The 17,931-nt window shown below is 36.0% G+C and overlaps 1 protein-coding gene across 3 annotated transcripts in view; it reads left to right on the top strand.

Moving 5' to 3' along the window:
- Positions 1–17,931, top strand: part of CDK17 (cyclin-dependent kinase 17) — a 92,863-nt gene that overhangs the window by 52,201 nt on the left and 22,731 nt on the right. For all 3 annotated transcript variants that reach the window (XM_010561904.1, XM_010561907.1, XM_010561905.1), the window contains 2 exons: positions 983–1,147; positions 7,605–7,738. In XM_010561904.1, coding sequence (XP_010560206.1) covers positions 983–1,147; positions 7,605–7,738 — 299 coding nt within the window. The remainder of the gene's footprint in view (positions 1–982; positions 1,148–7,604; positions 7,739–17,931) is intronic.

The raw sequence follows: 17,931 nt of genomic DNA, 5'->3' as shown, positions 1-17,931 counted from the left end.
AAGAGTATTTCTTCTTTAATTTCTTGTATGAACGACTTCATCAGTCGTTCTGAGAAGTCCAGTTTTGTGACAGTCAATACAAGCTGACATCTATTCTGCTTCTTGTTGGGGTAAAAAATCCTCTGTGTTTTTAGAGTTAGACTGCTGCTAGTACCATGGCAATCCTTGAGTGCTAGTCCATGTGTGCAGAGTCAGGTTGCTGCGAGAACACTAACACTCAATTTCTGTGCACATTTGTATATAAGATTTTAAAATTTTTAATGTTTCATCTTTTTTAGAAAGTGTTTATCAATAATAATTTTTTTAAAAAAATCTTACAATCCTGGGTTTAAGTCTAAGTACAGTGAACTGCTTGAGACACAGTCCAATAGAAAGCCAGAATAACTCATTGAGTACTTAATTATTCTGATATCCTTTAAGTTAATAACCTTTAATTATGGCATGACAGCTCTGGTGGGTATAGACGGGTATGTTTCCTTGTAAGGACTTCCACTTGCTACTAGCGACCCTCAAGAATTTTGAGAGGGAGAATATTTCCAAAGGCTTGTGGTTGAATTTGCTCATCATGTGAATTGATCTACCAGCTGGTCTGTTTAAATTATGGTAAAGATGAAACATTGTGCAATAAGACAAATCATTAATTCAGAATAAAATAACTATACTGATATTAAAAGCTATGTTCAGGTTTTATTCACATTTTTAGACTGTATATTCAGGTCATTTACTGATCCAGCAGCAGAGTGACAGAATTTAGTAAAATGAAATTTGGGTAAGAGTAAATACCATGTTTTGTATTAATTTGTTAATAGAGAAATAGCAATAGTATGATGGTCTATGGTTAGTATGAAAAAGAATCTTACCAGAGTGGTGATTTCCTGTCTAGTAACTGTTTTTTTCTTTTTCTTTTTTTTTTTCCTTCTGGCATGTTCCTGACACTCCTACTTGCTTGTGGGAATGAATTTTTGATCCTTGTGAATTGTAGAGCCGATTGTGAAGAATGGCAGGCCTCCAACGTCTCACAGCATGCACTCATTTCTCCACCAGTACACAGGATCCTTCAAGAAGCCCCCTTTACGGAGACCACATAGCGTCATAGGGGGAAGCCTCGGCTCTTTCATGGCAATGCCCAGAAATGGGAGCAGATTAGGTAATTTACTGCCTTGTTTAAGTTCCTTTTTCTATGAAGAATAATGTCTGTATTGATTCTTAGCAAGAGATATGGTTATTCTGATGCTTTAATAAATCTCTGGGAATGTGGTAATCTTTTTCAGGAGTTGTTGGAGAAACTTGTTTTTAAGGTACTGAATGTCTCTTAAGGTTTTCAGGAAGAAAGCAGTTGCAAGAACACGCGGTGACCCATGAATTTTTGACAAGTTGCAAAGTTACTAAAGTTACAAAATATTCTTTCTTAATACATTGCAAGAAACCTGTGTGTCTGTCTCAGTTAAGCATTGGTGAGAACTACAATGAATCGAATATGATAAAACCAGAGAATAGTCATCCTACATGTGGAATTTAAAAAGAACTGGTATATTATTTAGACTTCTCATTATTATAAGAAAAAGAATTGTTTTTTTCAGTGATAAATGAAGGCAACTCAACTATAATTATCTTTTTGTTGTGGTCCCGAGCTATATTTGTGGTTCTGTGGGGCAAATAAGTTACAAATTCTTTTTTCTTCTCCTTCAAGTAATTTGTCATGTTGCTGCCTCCAGTCACCATTAATGTTTTACCCTGCTTTTATGTTATTTTAAATTGTGCTTAATTAATTGATACTAGAAAATGAGAGCAAGTCATAATTTAATTAGAATTTTATGAGTTTTTCAATCTTCTGCCCTCCTTTAGAAGTGTGTGATAAACTGATCTTCAAGATTAAACTATGAGTGTTCAAGATAGTAGCCAAACCACTTATATCCTTCTCTGCTGTAATATTACTCATTATGTTCAAAACCTTGCCTTTTTACTGTTTGTGCTACCATTCAAACTGAAAAAAGAATTCTGTCCTCTTGAATGGACTTCTGCAGCTGTTGTTACCACAGAAGAAAACAGGTTTTAGTGTGTACAGTTTGACTACCATATCAATTCCTGATTTCACTCAAGTCCTACACACTTTATTTTTTTTCTGCTTTGCCTAGCCAAGCTTTGCTTAAGTTGCCAAGGATCTAACAAGAAGACAAAGCTTAAAAAAACCCAAACAAACAAACAATTGTGTACTTAAAGAAATCTCTGGTTAGGATTTAGTCTTGGATGGATTACTTTTCAAATCAGATGTATACAAACTGTGCACAGGAACAGCAGAGGTGCATACTTCTGCACTCTTGTTCTTGTGTGTTGCCTTTAAAAACATCCTATAGCATTTTTAAATGTAAATCTACCAGTAACTTAATCCTCTTCAAAATTTCACTATGAACTTCAAATCAGCCTTGCAAAAGGAAAATTCATAAGCAGTTTTTGGTTTCTTTTAATGATTTTTCAGTTTTGTCAAAGCTTTATTTTTCACCTGAAAAAGATACTTACATATTAAGTATTGCAGAGGAATGCCATCAGTTTTATTTTTCTCAGGTGATCAGGTGTTTAAATAGTACTCACAATTTTAATATGTTAGTCTGTAGGAAATGCTATAATAACATGTTTTAAATAGCTACAGATTCCTGTAGAATTTGTAATTTTGTTGAAGTAGTATGGAATAGATTTACTGAGTGTACGTATGTATGTATTAAACCTCGCTTTTTGCTTTGGATGCAATGATGCCATTAATGTTGGTGGGGTTTTTTTCCCCACTCATTTGATGCAAATTTAAGCTACTTTTACATGTTATCTAGTGGTAGATAGCGCAAGTACAAGCATATACAAGCATAATTACTAATGTTCTTTCTGCTCCTTCTTCACATCTTTCCTGCTTTTGTTCCTGCCATATGAAAATGGTTATTACTCAGCAGGATGCTGGGGTTTTCTCTGTTGGGATGACATCAGAAATGAAACGGTCAAATATGCTATACTACATGAGACTTTTTTTTTTTCTTTGCTTTCTTCATTCGTCCTCTTTTCTTTCCACTTTTTCCCTCTATTCTAATGGTGGAAAAATGCTATCTGAGAGATATCCTTGAAATATCACAAAATCATGGCAGTTAAAGGATGGTTATTTGGTTAAAAAACAGATTAAAACAAGACCTGCCACAGGTACATCTTCATGCTGCTTGCTTTTGAATGAGATTATCAATATAAAAATTGGTTGAGAAGCCTGGGAGGATTTTGGAGTTTTGTTTGCTTTCTGAGCAATGAACATGAGTTCCTGCTGGTTTGCTTGTTTGCTTTCTGAGCACTGAACATGAGTTCCTGCTGTTTTGGTAACGTGTAAAATCCAAAAATATTTTTTAAAGAATTTCTACTTGGAAACATCTCTGTTAGCTTTAGGTTTTGTAAAATGTTTTGTAAAGACAAAAATTCTGAACTGATCTCTAAAAAGTGTGCCTTTGTTTAAAATTTTGTAGTCATTTTTACTTTAGTATTCAGTTATCATGATGATTTTAAATAACATAGATCATTCTCAGGCCAAATTGTGAGTCAGCCATGCCACTGATGCAAATGAAGGTCTAGCTGAGTTTTTTTTTTTTAGCTCATGTATATCTATACAGCTTCTAAAGTCTTGCACCTCCAGAAACATTTAACTGCTGGAGTCCGTCGTGGAGCCAGAGCTAATAAACCCTTTTTGGACCTGACCTGGCTGAATGCAGAGCCAACTTAGTTGTCCTGGTTCCATTATTTATATTACTGGGAACACTGGAGAGGCGCTTGGAATATGCAAAGCCAACTGACGCTGATCCTTCTGGTGCACCTCGGTAGCAGCCAGGGGAGAGCTTATCCTGCTTTTGCCTGTTGTGTTGATAGAGTTATGGAGAAGTTTTGTTTCTTTGTTGTAAATACTGAAATTGAAAGGAATGTTGTTTCCATACAGCTTTCATACTTTGGTAATGTTAACAGCAAAGGCAATTTTTCACTGTGGCCTTCCTCAATTTGGATTGTTATTACTGAATCTAATCATAAACTGTAGCCACTTCATAGAAGAGTAAGCTTTGGAAGAGTGCACCTTGGAAGGACTCCAATACGCAGGTCACGTGATTATTTTGTAATCATTTGAAATAAGATGGAAAGATCATGCAGTCTGACTCACTACTGACTAATTAGTGGATATTACTTTAGCTCACTTGGAGGAGTTTTCATTTGCTGCACTGTAGGTTTCCTGTATGAATTTCTTCTGTGGTGCATTCCTCCCAGCTGAAAGGAGGACAGCCTTTTCTTTTAAATGTACTTCCATAGTTTTCCTGTTACTTTGTAGTCATCTGCGGCTTTTCATTACATGGCCATACTGGATATTTAATTAGATCTGTAGAGTACATTAACATAAATGCCTGTGTGAGAGAACAGCTTGCATATTCAGTGAAAGCAATTCAGTAAATTCCTGAACTATTAAAACCTCTGAAGACCACGCAAAGTGGCTTTGGTGCAGGTAAACTTGCCTATAGAAAAGCTTAGTGAAATTAAGGAAATATTTGCATGATTTTCATCATTGCTTAATCGAATATTATCATCATGCACCTGTGTAAAATGATTAAAATGACTAAGCTAATGCCTTATTCCTGGGTTTACGCTATTAAAATAATGAACATAAGGCTCTGCTAATGTCTTTTTAACTGAATAAAATAAAAGTACACATTTATATTAGATGATAACACAGTCAAGATATTTTTAAAAAGCTTAAAAGTATCCCTATTTAGAATATGATTAAAACATCTGCAAACCCTTACAGATAGGAGCAGTTGGGTATTTAGCCCATCAGAAATTTAGGCATGTGCTTAATGATAGATTTTTGGATGCTACAGCCAGTATCGTGCTTAAAGCCTTTTGGTTATGGGTATGTAGCTTATCCAGACTTTCCAGAATTAATCATATCACAGCAGTATTCAAAATAGACTGACCATCATCTTATTTAAGTCTGATATACCAAGTTTTTAACTTGAGTGGTACAGACCCACTTTGTCTTTACATTACTGATTTATAAAGAGCAAAATCTCCCTGCAGTTATGTTATCTGCCCTAAATGTATGGGTTTGTGTTACTAGTTCTTGAAATAGTCCTTAGCTGTGTATTACTGCATAGGTGGTCATCTTAGTAGAAGACTTATCTTTGTCAACTAGGATGCTCTTTGTAGTTCTGAGAGTTGCATTTCAAAGTGTCATTTGTTTATAATAATTTCATAATACGTATGCTTTTGTGAATTGAACATTGTATTTTAAGATAAAAAGTATGACAGTATCAATCACATGATTACTTTAGTAAGTGTCAGTCTTTTTTTAGAAAGAAATTATGTAATTTCTCCATGGCTTAAAATACAGTACTTCTTTAACTTTGTCAGTCTTATTTTGTGAGGTTGCCCAGATAACTGTCTCTTGACTAGTTTCTCTAAAGAAAATAGACTTTGGGGCCCAATCAATGGGCTTGTACTAACATGAGGATAAATAGATTGGGGAGCAATTGTCAGTAGCTGTTACACTTAATTTTACAAACAGAATCTTGAGAGCTCTAATTGCTCAAATGGATTACATGACCTCTCTGAAAAGTATTTTAAAAGGGGATTTTTATTGAAGAACTGATACAGTGAATGTGCTGTTTGCCAGATACAGCAATGCTAGCACAACAGCTTTGCTGTGAGTAGTGTTTTCAATAATGCTTTTACATTACTAAAAATAATTTCCTACAGTTTGTTAGATATTTTTAAAAAGACAGCTATCAAGTGACTACAGAGAGTGAAAGATTTGTTAGAGACTTGGCAAAAGAGAGTCACATTTTGTCTGCTTATATTAAGGGTAAGGCTGATCTTTAGGGATCACTTTCTGAAAATCTTCTCTGGTTCAAACTACGATGCCTTTAGAAGGACTGATGAGTATTTACCTTGTTTGAAAACAGAAGATTGCTTCTTATTATGCAAGGAATGCAGCTTATTTTTTTCTTATTCAGTCCAAATCTGAGCATGATTTGCAGGGAAAATTCTGATGCAATGAGGATTTTTAATTGAAACTCAATTTTGATCCTCATTGCTGCTGGAAAATTTGCTTTGTGCATGAGATGCATGCTTGTGTGTTTAATTACAGTACTTTGAGTTAAAAAACGTGGTGCCAATAACTTAGGAGTTAATCTTTTTATATCCATTCTGTTTTCTGTAAAAGGAAATTCTTTGTACTGAGGAAGAATTTGATCCTTTGAAGTCTACATGATTCTATGTTAGCCAAACTAGACAAACATTTTAGAAGATGTGCTGATAACCAAACATTGGCCTGAAGGTGTTTTGGTTTTTTTTCTAGAAAATCCAGCTTTCTTGCTTGTTGATAGTGATTAAACTTGCATTTTCTCTTTTGGTTTTGTTACTGCTGTAATGCTGTGCAAATGTTAAATATTTTTAGGCATGTTGGTGGTAAGGCTGAATTGAGCTCTGTGTGTTTTGCTAATACTAGCATTTTTTAGGGGTAGAGTTCTATGATTTTTAGTTGTTCCTCTGTACAAGATAATGCTTAATAGCAAGGATCAGGAGAGAGCAGGAAAATTGGTGTCTTTTGAAGCACCTCCTTTATATGTGTAAGTATTTAATCTTTCTAGTAATTTGGAGTTCAAATATTTCAGAGGTGATGATGGAGCATTACTCCTAGTGAATTGCTTGTATCACCAATTTCCCATTGTGTGTCCTTTGCAAGTCATTTGGCTCTTAATGCTATTAATGACACCACCTTGATCTTCTCTTCATTCATTACCATGTTTGTCTTCCAAAGCCTGGAAGATCCTGTGGTGCTTAAAAGTAATGTATATGTATATACATAAACTCTTTGTGTGGATGAATCTAGAGGATTGTGTTAAAAGTACCAATTTCCGTTGACATGAAGATCCTGCAACATCACATAGTTTGTTACCTAAATTCCTCCATAACGTCACAGATTTCATTTAATTGCTCCTTAATATCAGGTCCTCTGCTGAATCCACTTGTACATTGTAGGCCTCTATTTAGATGGTCAGATTACGTCCTCTTCCTCCATACATACACACCAGTGGTTTTTATATCTCAAGTGTCCATATTTGGCATTTCTGAAAACAGTACCTATACCTCTCAGGTTTTTTTAAGCTTTCTGAAGATACGTTTAGGTTGCTAACATCAGGTAGTCTGATTTGAAAACGTTAAATATTCTCAGTAATGTTTTATATCCTAGAGCAAATAGAAGAGGTAGCGAGGGAGTTCAGGAACTGAAGCTGTGAGGGGAAGGTGGCTTATAGGAATTAAAACTGGGATTGGACTGTCTATGTTTTGTTTTGGAAAATTGAGTTCTGCTGCAAACCAAAGAAGAAAAATAACGATAAAGTTTGTGTAGAAGTCCTATAAAGTAATCTTGTGTGGTTCCTGAGCCATAAGAAGTATATCAAGACTACCATGAGTGTGATGAGTCTTTGACTTTGCCATGTAACCCAATGCACAGTAATGATACAGTTATTTTCCACCTGTACAAGAGAGATGTTTGGTGGAATACTGGTTAACTGTTTTCAATTCTTTGGATTATTTTTAAGATATTGTTCATGAAAATCTGAAAATGGGGTCAGATGGTGAAAGTGACCAAGCTTCTGGAACATCGTCTGATGAGGTTCAGTCTCCCACAGGTGTTTGTCTCAGAAACCGGATACACAGACGAATCTCAATGGAGGTAATTTACTTTTCGTATAAGGATTATTTAAATTGACAAGAGAGTTGGGGGTTGCTTTAATTGTTTGTTATAACTGGTTGTCGTCTTGATTAACTGTAACCATTCTGACATACATTTCATGCAGAGAGCATAATTTTAATATCACTTAAATTTCTGTCTTCATTCGTCACGCAGAAATCAGATGGTTATCTTGCATTGTTTATGAGCTGTTGATTTTGAAAATCTAAATATATTTTGAAACTTTGATTTTGGGGAAGAATCTGTTAAGTAGCATTTGATTATCTTTTTGTCACATTCTGTGCAATTCACTGAGTATGTTCAAGAAGATACACTGTTTAGACGTTTTTTAACTTAAGACTGTTTTCTAATCTTTGTAAAACTAATGCTACAGCAGCGATGGTCCTGACTGCTTCAGCCTTTCCCTCTCTTCCTGTTTTTTAATGAACGGAACTTTACAGGATGGTAAACAAAAGGAGGAAAAGTACCTTATGAATAACTGTGCACATAATTTCCTTTATTTATGAGTCTCATTATGAATACTAGCCACCCTTGTGCTTGCTTTGTTGTCATTTCCCTTGGCGAAGAAAAACAGAACACTTCCCTGTTTCTTGGGTGTATAAAAGTTACAGTTATAATGATGCCTTTGTTACCGAAGCATGTAAAATTTTTTAGTTGCTGCTTTATAGCATACGTACCAATGTGCGTAGTTTGTAAGATTTTAAATCTTAGTTCAAAGCCTGATCTCAAATGCAGGATTGGGGAAACAGATCTGGATAAGTTACAGTAGGGTGTACGTGCCAAAAATTTTTTATTTGTGAGGCGTTCTGTTATGCTTGGAATTCCAAGACTCCAAGAATGTAATGCTGATATGATTCCAAGAACTTGTGAATTAGCTGTATTAATTATTTATATCATTTCTTGCACCTGGGAGATTTTGTCTTCAAATTCCTAAATTTGTATGTTAATCGCAGGTTTGATCTAAAGACTGTTAAACCATTTACTTGGGAGAACTAATGTGGGTCTATTGATTTATGCAGGATGCTTAAATTAAGGAAAAAAAAGTAATTGTGAAAACTTGCACGTGAGAATGTATGCTGGAGAAACTAATAATCAAGGAAATTATTTGAAAGGATTATTTACTTTTTGTTCATTGTCCGTTTCCTGTGCATTTTGAAATGCACATTTAGAACAGGAAAGAAATACAGAAATTAATGATACATAATGAAATTAACAAACTGAAATGGAAATGTGTCGTCTTCCAGAGAGGGCTAAGAACCATTAAAGGATTCTCTTTTAGATTAGAATTCAAGATGCTCTGAAAGAAATTACAAAAGAACTCTGTGATCGTCATTAAAGTTCAGGAAATTCCCGTGTAATTTTTCAGAAGGTGTCAAATAAAAGCATCTTTCCATTGGCCTCTTTAATTGTGAAATAATTCTAGTATTACTGTTTAAGAGGTTTTGAGAAGCTTTTATATAAGTTTTGTTTATCCAATGCTAATTTTCTCATTTTTCTCCAAATTCCAAATGCCTGTTTCTGATTGTTGAAATTAACATTATTTCTTCATTAACTGGCTAAGTCAATGAGAGCGCCAATTTTTGGCAGCTACTCATGTACATTCTGTGAGAACTGTAATGTTTTCCCCAAATCACTTCAGTATTGATATGGTGACTTTTCCAATAAGGTTTCAAGCTAATGTCTGCGGACATTCTCACTTCTGAATTTTAAGAATGCTGTCATTGAATGATGTTTTTGGTTGACTTAATTTTACTTTTTAGAAGGGCTTTGTAGCAGAGTAGGTGGGGGTTTTACCTGTTTGTGCATTCCACAGGAAAAAAACAATAACAATCTTTGTAGCTTTCGTTAAGATACCTTTCTAATCATAATCTTTTCAGTCAACTTTCTTGTTTCCTAAGCAAAAAGGCCTGAAGTGATTACATCATCTGCCAGTCCTTCCCTCCTCCTATTTTTCCCATGGGTCATTTTCTGTCAGTTTTGACAGATGGATAGAAATCTCAGATGCTAATTTTGTATTAATTTCTGTGAAAAAAGCTCTGCATCGGGAGAGATTGCTAATGCATCCACTGCTAGGAAAGATGGAACCTTTATTAAACACTACAGTATCCACATATGAGTTGAGTCTCAAGACATACATCCATAGAAAACCAGGTTTTACTGTTCGTGGAATGAGATCACTTGCTTCCTCGGCCTTTGAGGGAACCAAATAAAGGTTTCCTCTTGTACCAAATCTTGCCTTCATGCCTTGGGTAATTTGTGCCATGGAGCTGGCTGGTTCAATAGTAGTAATTTGGTTATGTAAAGAGAAAGAAACAATCTTTCTTGTGACATAAGTTTCTATTATTTCAGTTTTGTTTTGCTGGTTTGCGGGCATCTGTCATCTCTAGGCATTGGGTAGCCTGAGGCCATAGTGCCTTTATAGTTGCTTAGGATGAGTTACAGCTGTATGCTATACATACAGGTTGGAGTAAATTAGTACATGTGTGATAGTGTGTTTTTGCTGTAGTCTGCTGAAGTCATCAGTCGTACTTGAAATCCATTGTAGAATGTATTAGATTAAATATACCTAGTTGGATAAGCTCAATAAAGCAATATTCCTCGTTCTTCCACATTAAGATGAATGTACCTGTCACATTTTGACTATATCCTTTTTTGTGTTTAGGTTGGCCAATATTCACGGTATATGTAGTATTTTTGTACATAAATTCTTGGTTATATATGTTTGTTTCTCTCTGCTGAATTGACAGAAGTCCTGATTTGTTTTGAAGGTAACTAATTGGGTAAAGCTGGAACCTTGGAGCAGTCCTTTTTACTTCTAAGAACTTTGTGTATCAAACTTTTCCTGCTCAGCTTGAACTTCCTCTGAAAATTAGCAGCCCATCAAAAAAAACCCAATTTTTTTTTTTTAAAATGCTTGCTAAAAACATGCATACTATAATCAAAGTGCTAATTACCAATACTGAGTATTAGTATTCCTGGGATGTTTTGTATGTTAGAATATACATTTTGATTCTTGACGTCCATCCCCACTGCAGTGAAGCGCATAATAAAGCTGCTTTCTCTGTAATTGTTAAATAATTCAGAGCTACAAATAAAATTGTAATGTCGAAGAGCAGACAGATTCTCTTGTCCAGAGTCTATGAAAGATTTTGTTGGGAAAGAAAACCTGATCTTTCTAAAATTTTTTTATACAGAGATATCCTGGAAAATAGACAAGTGCAAAACAGACAACAGAGATGCAACTAGAAAATGTGTTTGTTGTAGCAAAATCTCCATAGAAATAGAAAGCTAAAATTTCATAACCTTAAGTTGACCTGGTTTAGATAGGAAATCATCACACTGCAGTGTAACCTAAATATGAAGCATTTTAGGTATGAAGTGGTGATACTTCAATGAGAAAGAATCCTGCTCCACAATGAAAAATGTGCTGGGGTGAAAACTTTGCATCCTCAGTAGTAGCCATGGAGATACCAGCTTTCAATCTGTCATCCCCCCCAAATGACATAAAACTCAGGCCAGCATGACTGTTGCAGACAGGGAGATGATATGCATTTGCTTCTGAATTCAACAACACTGTGGTTGTGGGACTAGATTTATTTTTTTTTTTAAATGATTGTTCATTGTTATCGTGTGCTTAGAAAACAAAGAGAACATACCAGAATCTCATTGTGTTGCCTAGATAAAGTTTATTTTGCCTGTAATCCGCAGGCTACAAATGGTCCATAAAGCAGTTGCTTTTTTAAATTTTTTTTTCTCATTCCTTCCCCTCATTCGGGAACCATGCTGTCAGTAGAGGCAAGCATCTATTGTGTGAGGAATTTGGCTTCAAACAGCTGTTAGGTTTTAATTAAAATGTCTACTAATCTCATGCTAATATTAATGATTACTTAGTAAATCAGTAAAACTGTTTATCAAAACAGATGTATGGAATCATTTTTTTTCAAGCAGCAGAAGCAATACAGCCTAAGAATGAATACATGTGTGTCTATATTTTAAGTGTAGGTGCTTTCATCATGTAATCAGAAACACTTCTCCAGATCGTGGAGTTACAGCTTAAAGCATTTTCACTTTGATGTGCTGGAAAAGAAGACATGGGCAGTAACGCATTCATATAAATTCATATTTCAAGCCCTTAAGTGTTCACTGGGGGCCCTGTGCCCCTGCACTGGATAGTGAATGCTTCATTATTAACTGTGGTGGATAAAAAATAGGGCGAAACAGTCTGTGCAAATTGAAACATCTGTTTCCCTTTCCCAGAAGCCCAAGGTCTGTCAGTTATCTTCGCATGTGAACTGGCGGAGGGCCATAACCCACTGTTCGCCAGCCTGTTTCCCAGATATTTTATCCTGAGAAACAGTTCTTATCCGTCCGACTGTCACATTAGTGACAGCAGCGTGTTCCAGATCAGGCTGCTCCTACCACACTGCTATAGGGTGTAATTCTCTCCTGGGAGGATTAGCTGCAGGGTTAGTGCTTTTAGCTGAACAGAGAGAAATACAAAGGCTATGAAGTTATCCTGTAGTCACGTGTGCGTTGTACCGGTCACCTTCCGAAAGAAAGAACGTCGATGAGAAGTAAGTTTTTGGTGAGCTCTACCCCTTACCAGGGGTGTGACTGGCTCAAGGGTCTTGACGCAGCCTGAGTAACTTGATCTACTCTTGGTCCAGCTGGGCAAACGTACCTTCTCCAGAGAAAAACACACAGAATTCACTGATGTTTTTCAGCTGACGTAGTGCTGAGATTTTCTGTAGGCTTCAGATTACACTGTGGTTCGTAGGTCCGCATTCACATGTGCAAATAGGGCACTCTTGGCTCCGTTCAGTTGTTTAAATCCTGGAACAGCAGACTGGATGGCAGTACTGACCCAGGCTTTTGGTCACGGGCACTGCAGTATTTTGTCCTGTCGTTATTTTTGGAAGCAGGAAGCACTATATCAAGGACAGCCTGAGCATTCAGCCCTACGTCTCTTGCCACTCGAGAGGCTCCCGTGGATCCCCGGCAGGCATTAGTACACAGCGCCTTATTATTTTTGTAAACTCCTGCTTTCAAGTTCACATGAAGCTTGATGTTTTCAAAATCCCTCTTCTAAAAACACAAGCGCATGTTCTAAATTACTAGTATGGTTCTGATGAAACTGATGGACCTCCTTTTTATCGATTTGATGAGCAGACTTTCATTTCCTCTGCAGAAGAAAACTGGCATTGCAACAAGAAAAATAATTTCAGCTTGGGTAACAGACAGACTTTTTAACCTGCCTTTTACTAGATTTTCTAGGGGTAACTGTCTGTTATCAGCAATTGATGCTTTTTCGCCCTTCTGTTGGCAACCTTTGTAATCCTGATGCTAAAGTTCTTGCATTCCACTTGCAAATGCTACTTCCCTTAGAAAAGTTACTGCACTAGGCAGTACCCTTTCTATAAGGATGGAATATCTGCTTTTTTGGCTTTGCTTTTTCATAACTTGGCTTGCCTTTTAAGTTCCATTTAAGAGTAGTCTGTAATCACTGGAATGCAGTAGATGAGAAGTCAGTACCTGGGTGCAGTTTCATACTCTGCACTCCAGCCTTGTTATCCTGTCCAGGAAGGTCAGATTTCCAGTTTCCATATTCAAGAAGTTGGTTTATTTTTAATTAGCCAGTTTCTTCATGGGACTTTCCCTTTGGTACTTGCAGCTTTGTGTTGGCGTGAATGGTTTGTGTTAGTAATTAACATTACACAGAACTGTGTTAAGGGTCCAAGTTTGCATTTTTGCAGTGATACGTTCTGTTTTGTTTCTCATGGTGTTTTTTCCAGTTCCCTTCCCCTCCACCCCGTTCTTCTTGTAAGCTGATAAACTTTTGCTACCTTTTTCTTTTGGGCACTTTCTCCTACTACTCTGTTACAGAAACTGATGAAAACATACAGAAACCTCTGTTTAAAAATTAGGAAGGTGTAGTAGTAAATGAGGCAGAGCGTGCTTTATTAGCATCTGTTACTGCCCAGCACCTACCACTGAGTCAAACAGCCATCAGACCCTGGATTTCAGCAGGGTTTTATGTTGAAACTAATGCCACAGAGTGGTATCTTGTTAGGTGATAATTTAGCCAGACAAACAAAATCAGACACGATCTTTTTATGGTTATTATTATTTTTCTTACTCTTCTTTATAGTCTCTAAGTTCACTTCTTTACAAGCTCTCTGAGATGCAGTAAAATAATAACAAAACAAAAAAAACATGCAGGAAGAATTTTGAAGTATTTCTGGCATAATCTGTCACAAATTTCCTGTGTATTTATGCACTTGATGAAAAGAAAATAATCTCTCACATTTGAGTTTCATTTCTCCTTTCTCAGATTTTTCAAAACTGGTTTTGTGTCACATATATTTGTTTTGTTTCGGTTTCATTGGTTGTGAAGAGAAGCTCTTGGAATGCAGTTTCTGAATACTGTATTTGTGCTGAAAAAGTTTCAGCCTTTCACCTTAAAACTTCTGGGATATATGAAGTAAATAAAAAAACTGCCTGTGTTCTTCTGAAAAAAGAATGAAAGCAATTTTTATTCAGCTAGTCGAGAGTCTAAGCAGCATATCCATGAAATGCTTGTTAAAAGTATTTTGAAGAAGAAATTGTTCAGAATTCATATTTTTGATGGCTTACATGAAAAAATCCTATTGACCTATAATTCTAATTTTGTGGGTTCAAAAATACTAATTGTTACAAACATTACTGAAAAAATACTTAGAAATTTCTTTTCATAAGTTTTTCATTGTGATAAATTAAATAAAAGCAAAGCTATCTGCTTGCAATTCTGGTATCTGTGCTTTTAAAAAAAATTTATATTTTTATTTGAGTGGCCATAGCTACTGTAAATATTGGCAATAACTTTCTTGAACCTACTGGCAGTAAAGTCCTTGGTTTGTTGATTGATGGTAGCAGACGTGCTGGGAAAATGTGACTCCTAGTCCCAAAATAGAGATTAAACCTTAGAATTCTTAATAATATCAGTATTTCACTGATTGTACTTGGCTCCTTGTCTTTTCCTAGCATTTCAACATCAAATCTGACAAACTATGTTTATGTTGGGGAGGGGGCAGAGAACATGCAGTATCTGTGGTCATTGGTATTTCTTCTGGGTCTGAAACAGCCTGTGGACTCAATCTCATGATAAAATCCCTGAAATACTTTGTGTACTTCTTTGATTAGCATATTGGAAGAACCCTCTTGATTTAATTGATGAATGAATTCCATAGTTTGGGTCATTTCTGTCCCAAATACAAAAAGCCACCTGATTCAGTGCTCAAAATCGATGCTTTCTTAAATTGTGTTGCGTTTTAACAGACTGGCTGAAAATCAGCATGGACTTATGGAGTGAGAGGTAGCAGTGATCCTTTGCGGATGGGACTTAAGGTTTTCATTATTGCTTCTGACAGAAGAAAAATCTCTTTGATGGCCCTTTCCTCAAATTTAACAGAATAGTAGTTGATTAATTGTGATTGAGTGTTTTCAGTAAAGTAACAACAGCAACAACATTTGAGTATAAAGGAAAAATGGAGTACTCAGATGTAAACCATTCTGCAGAAGGCAGAAAAACACTTTCTGCATCACAATGAAATTATAGTTACACCTGTCAGTTGAGTGGGGGAACGATGATGGTTTTATATACCTGTAAGGAAAACTGGTATAGATAACTCATCCCAGCTGTTAAAATAGTCTTTTTGTTTATAGTAATCGAGGCTTATTTATAAAGGTATTAAAATAGCATGCTGCAAGGATGCGATAGGTTTCTTTTGATGGATGTGTATGCTGGTGTTTTGCTTCAAGACCTTGGAGGTCTACAGGGCTGTAACTAAAGAACAAAATTCTCTATAAATATATTCTCTGATTTGGGGATGGGTTCTTTTCTGTTTGCTTTTGCCTCTAGCAGTCTTGTTGTATGTCATAATTCTGTAGAGGATCCAGTTGGCTTTGACTGTGCTAGCTCTGTCACTTGATAAAAATGCATTAAAATTTGGTAAGGCAACCTTCTCCACATGGTATTTGATACTAAAATGGTACAGAAAGTACATGCATATAAGGTTGTATATTAGAATGTTTAAATTCTCATTGGCATAAGCAAATGTTTTTCAATTAATTTGTTTGCTTTGTGTATCTCAAAGTAGCACATAATACATATTTTTACTTAAAATATGCAAGGAAAGAATACTGTAAAAAGTGGATTTTTTTATTTTTTTTTACAGTAAGCATGTCATGAAGTTATATGATGTGGCTTTTTAGATCTCATTAAGCATTCTCCAGTGAACAAAAGCACTATGACTTATTAGTGAACAGCTTGTGGTTGCAGCTGACATGTCTCACTGGTGCTCGCTAAAACTGGTGAGAAGGCTAATTCAGACCGATGCTTACACAAGAGAGCAAAGCATTTTCATTTGATCTGTAGTGGATTGTTTGGGCTGTCAGACCTATGTCTGTAGACTTAGAAGAACAATTCTTTTTCTTTGTGAGGCTGTAACAATTTTATTGATGGAATTTAACAATATTAACTCTTAAAAGATAAGCTAAAATTTCAGGGAGAGGTGAAGAGCTTGTTGTCTGCTGCCATATAGTAAGTATGTAACTTAAGTAGTGGTCTGGCTGGAAACGTAACTTACCAATAAACTGAAGAACCAGAGCAGTAAGGATTGGAATATAAAGATGCAGCTTGGCAATATAGTTTGTGTCATCCACTGACTACCTGCTCCTGACAGAGCCAGCTTCCTTCTCCTCTTGGCTCCTAAACTTGCATCCTCAGATAATTGCTCACTCTGTTTCGAAGGGGTAGTTTTCTGCCAGTGGACTTTCTTACACCACATAGCTGCGTCATTAGCTTAGAGCCTGTTCTCCTCCAAAAAGCAATGGGAACATCTGGCCACAGGCAATGAAACGCCAGGTTTGGAGGTAGTCAGCTGTTATATTAGCTAAATAAAACATTCAAGGAATAGTGAACTGAGGCTGATGCTGTCATGCTGATGCTGTTGTGGTTTTCCCTTCCAGTTTTGCTGGTGAGTCGTTTGGTACTACAGGATTGCCCTTATTTTTGCCTCCTACTGCTTCACTGGCAGAAGCCCGAATCTTCTCTTGCTGCAGTTGTGAGTGCAGTAGCAGCCTGAAACGGCCTAGCAGTTGAAAGATCGATGGCATTTGTAGCCCAATAGATTTGAGAAAGATTTATTGTTGCTACTGCAGCAAGAAAGAAACAGACTGCGAATTGGCACATTTGTTAAAGGATAAAAATAAAAGTAGTCTCAGTTTTTCTTTTTCCGCTTTTGTAGTGTAGGGAGAATTGGACTCAGTAAGACCTCAACAAATCCTCCCCTGTGGCAGTTTGCTGGTTATTTTTTTCTTATTTTTGATAATTGTTACTCTGTTTTGTGAAAAATATTGGTGTTTATTGTCTAAATGTGCGATACAGATCAAAGACATGATGACTTGAGTCATCAGAATACAGACTAAAAAGTGTGAGTATTTCAAATTGCTTCTTTTTAGAGAAGTTTTAACATGTAGAGTTCAAACATTCTATATCCTGAGTTAGAATCATCTTTATTTCACTTCAGTGAAATTTACTGAAGCCTGTAGTGCATATTGGCAAAAAATAAATGGTGAGGTAAGGAAAAACAGAAGTCGTTGATTTTAATATCTGATTTAAAAGTGCAAAAAGTTAACAGTGTTGCTTTCACAAATAAGAATAGGTTCATTCTGTGGAAAAATGTACTTTTTTTGACAGGGTTTAAGAGAAGTGAAAATTGATCTGTTGATCAGGAATGAGACTTTCTGAAAACTGTCACTCTGTGGCACTGAAGAATATTATATGGGCCAAGTCAAGCAATTAGAAAGAGGAATAGCTGGTGAGTTTGTGTTAGGGAGAATAGGAGATGAGAAAAGGATAGATAGTAAAGGAATAGAGTTGTTTGAGAGGCAGATGTGAAAAACAGAATGTGGTAACAAAATTCTAGTATTACTCTTGTGAATGGCTTACTGTGGGTGGGAAGTCAAGAAGCTGATATTTGCAACAGTATTTTGGGCTATCTAAAAGAGGACCAGAAGTAAAGAAATAAAAAATGTTGGGATTTTTGGTTTTTATTTCCAAGTATGTGTGAGAAGCAGGAGGTATTTTGGGTAGGCTTTTTTTTTTTTTTTTTTTTTTTTTTTTTTTTTTTTTTTGG

Source organism: Haliaeetus leucocephalus, unplaced genomic scaffold (genome assembly GCF_000737465.1).
Source record: "Haliaeetus leucocephalus isolate CR32 unplaced genomic scaffold, Haliaeetus_leucocephalus-4.0 Scaffold151, whole genome shotgun sequence".
NCBI classification, from domain to species: domain Eukaryota; kingdom Metazoa; phylum Chordata; class Aves; order Accipitriformes; family Accipitridae; genus Haliaeetus; species Haliaeetus leucocephalus.
The sequence above is the reverse complement of the archived record's forward strand: the minus strand, read 5'-3'. Positions and strand labels throughout refer to the sequence as shown.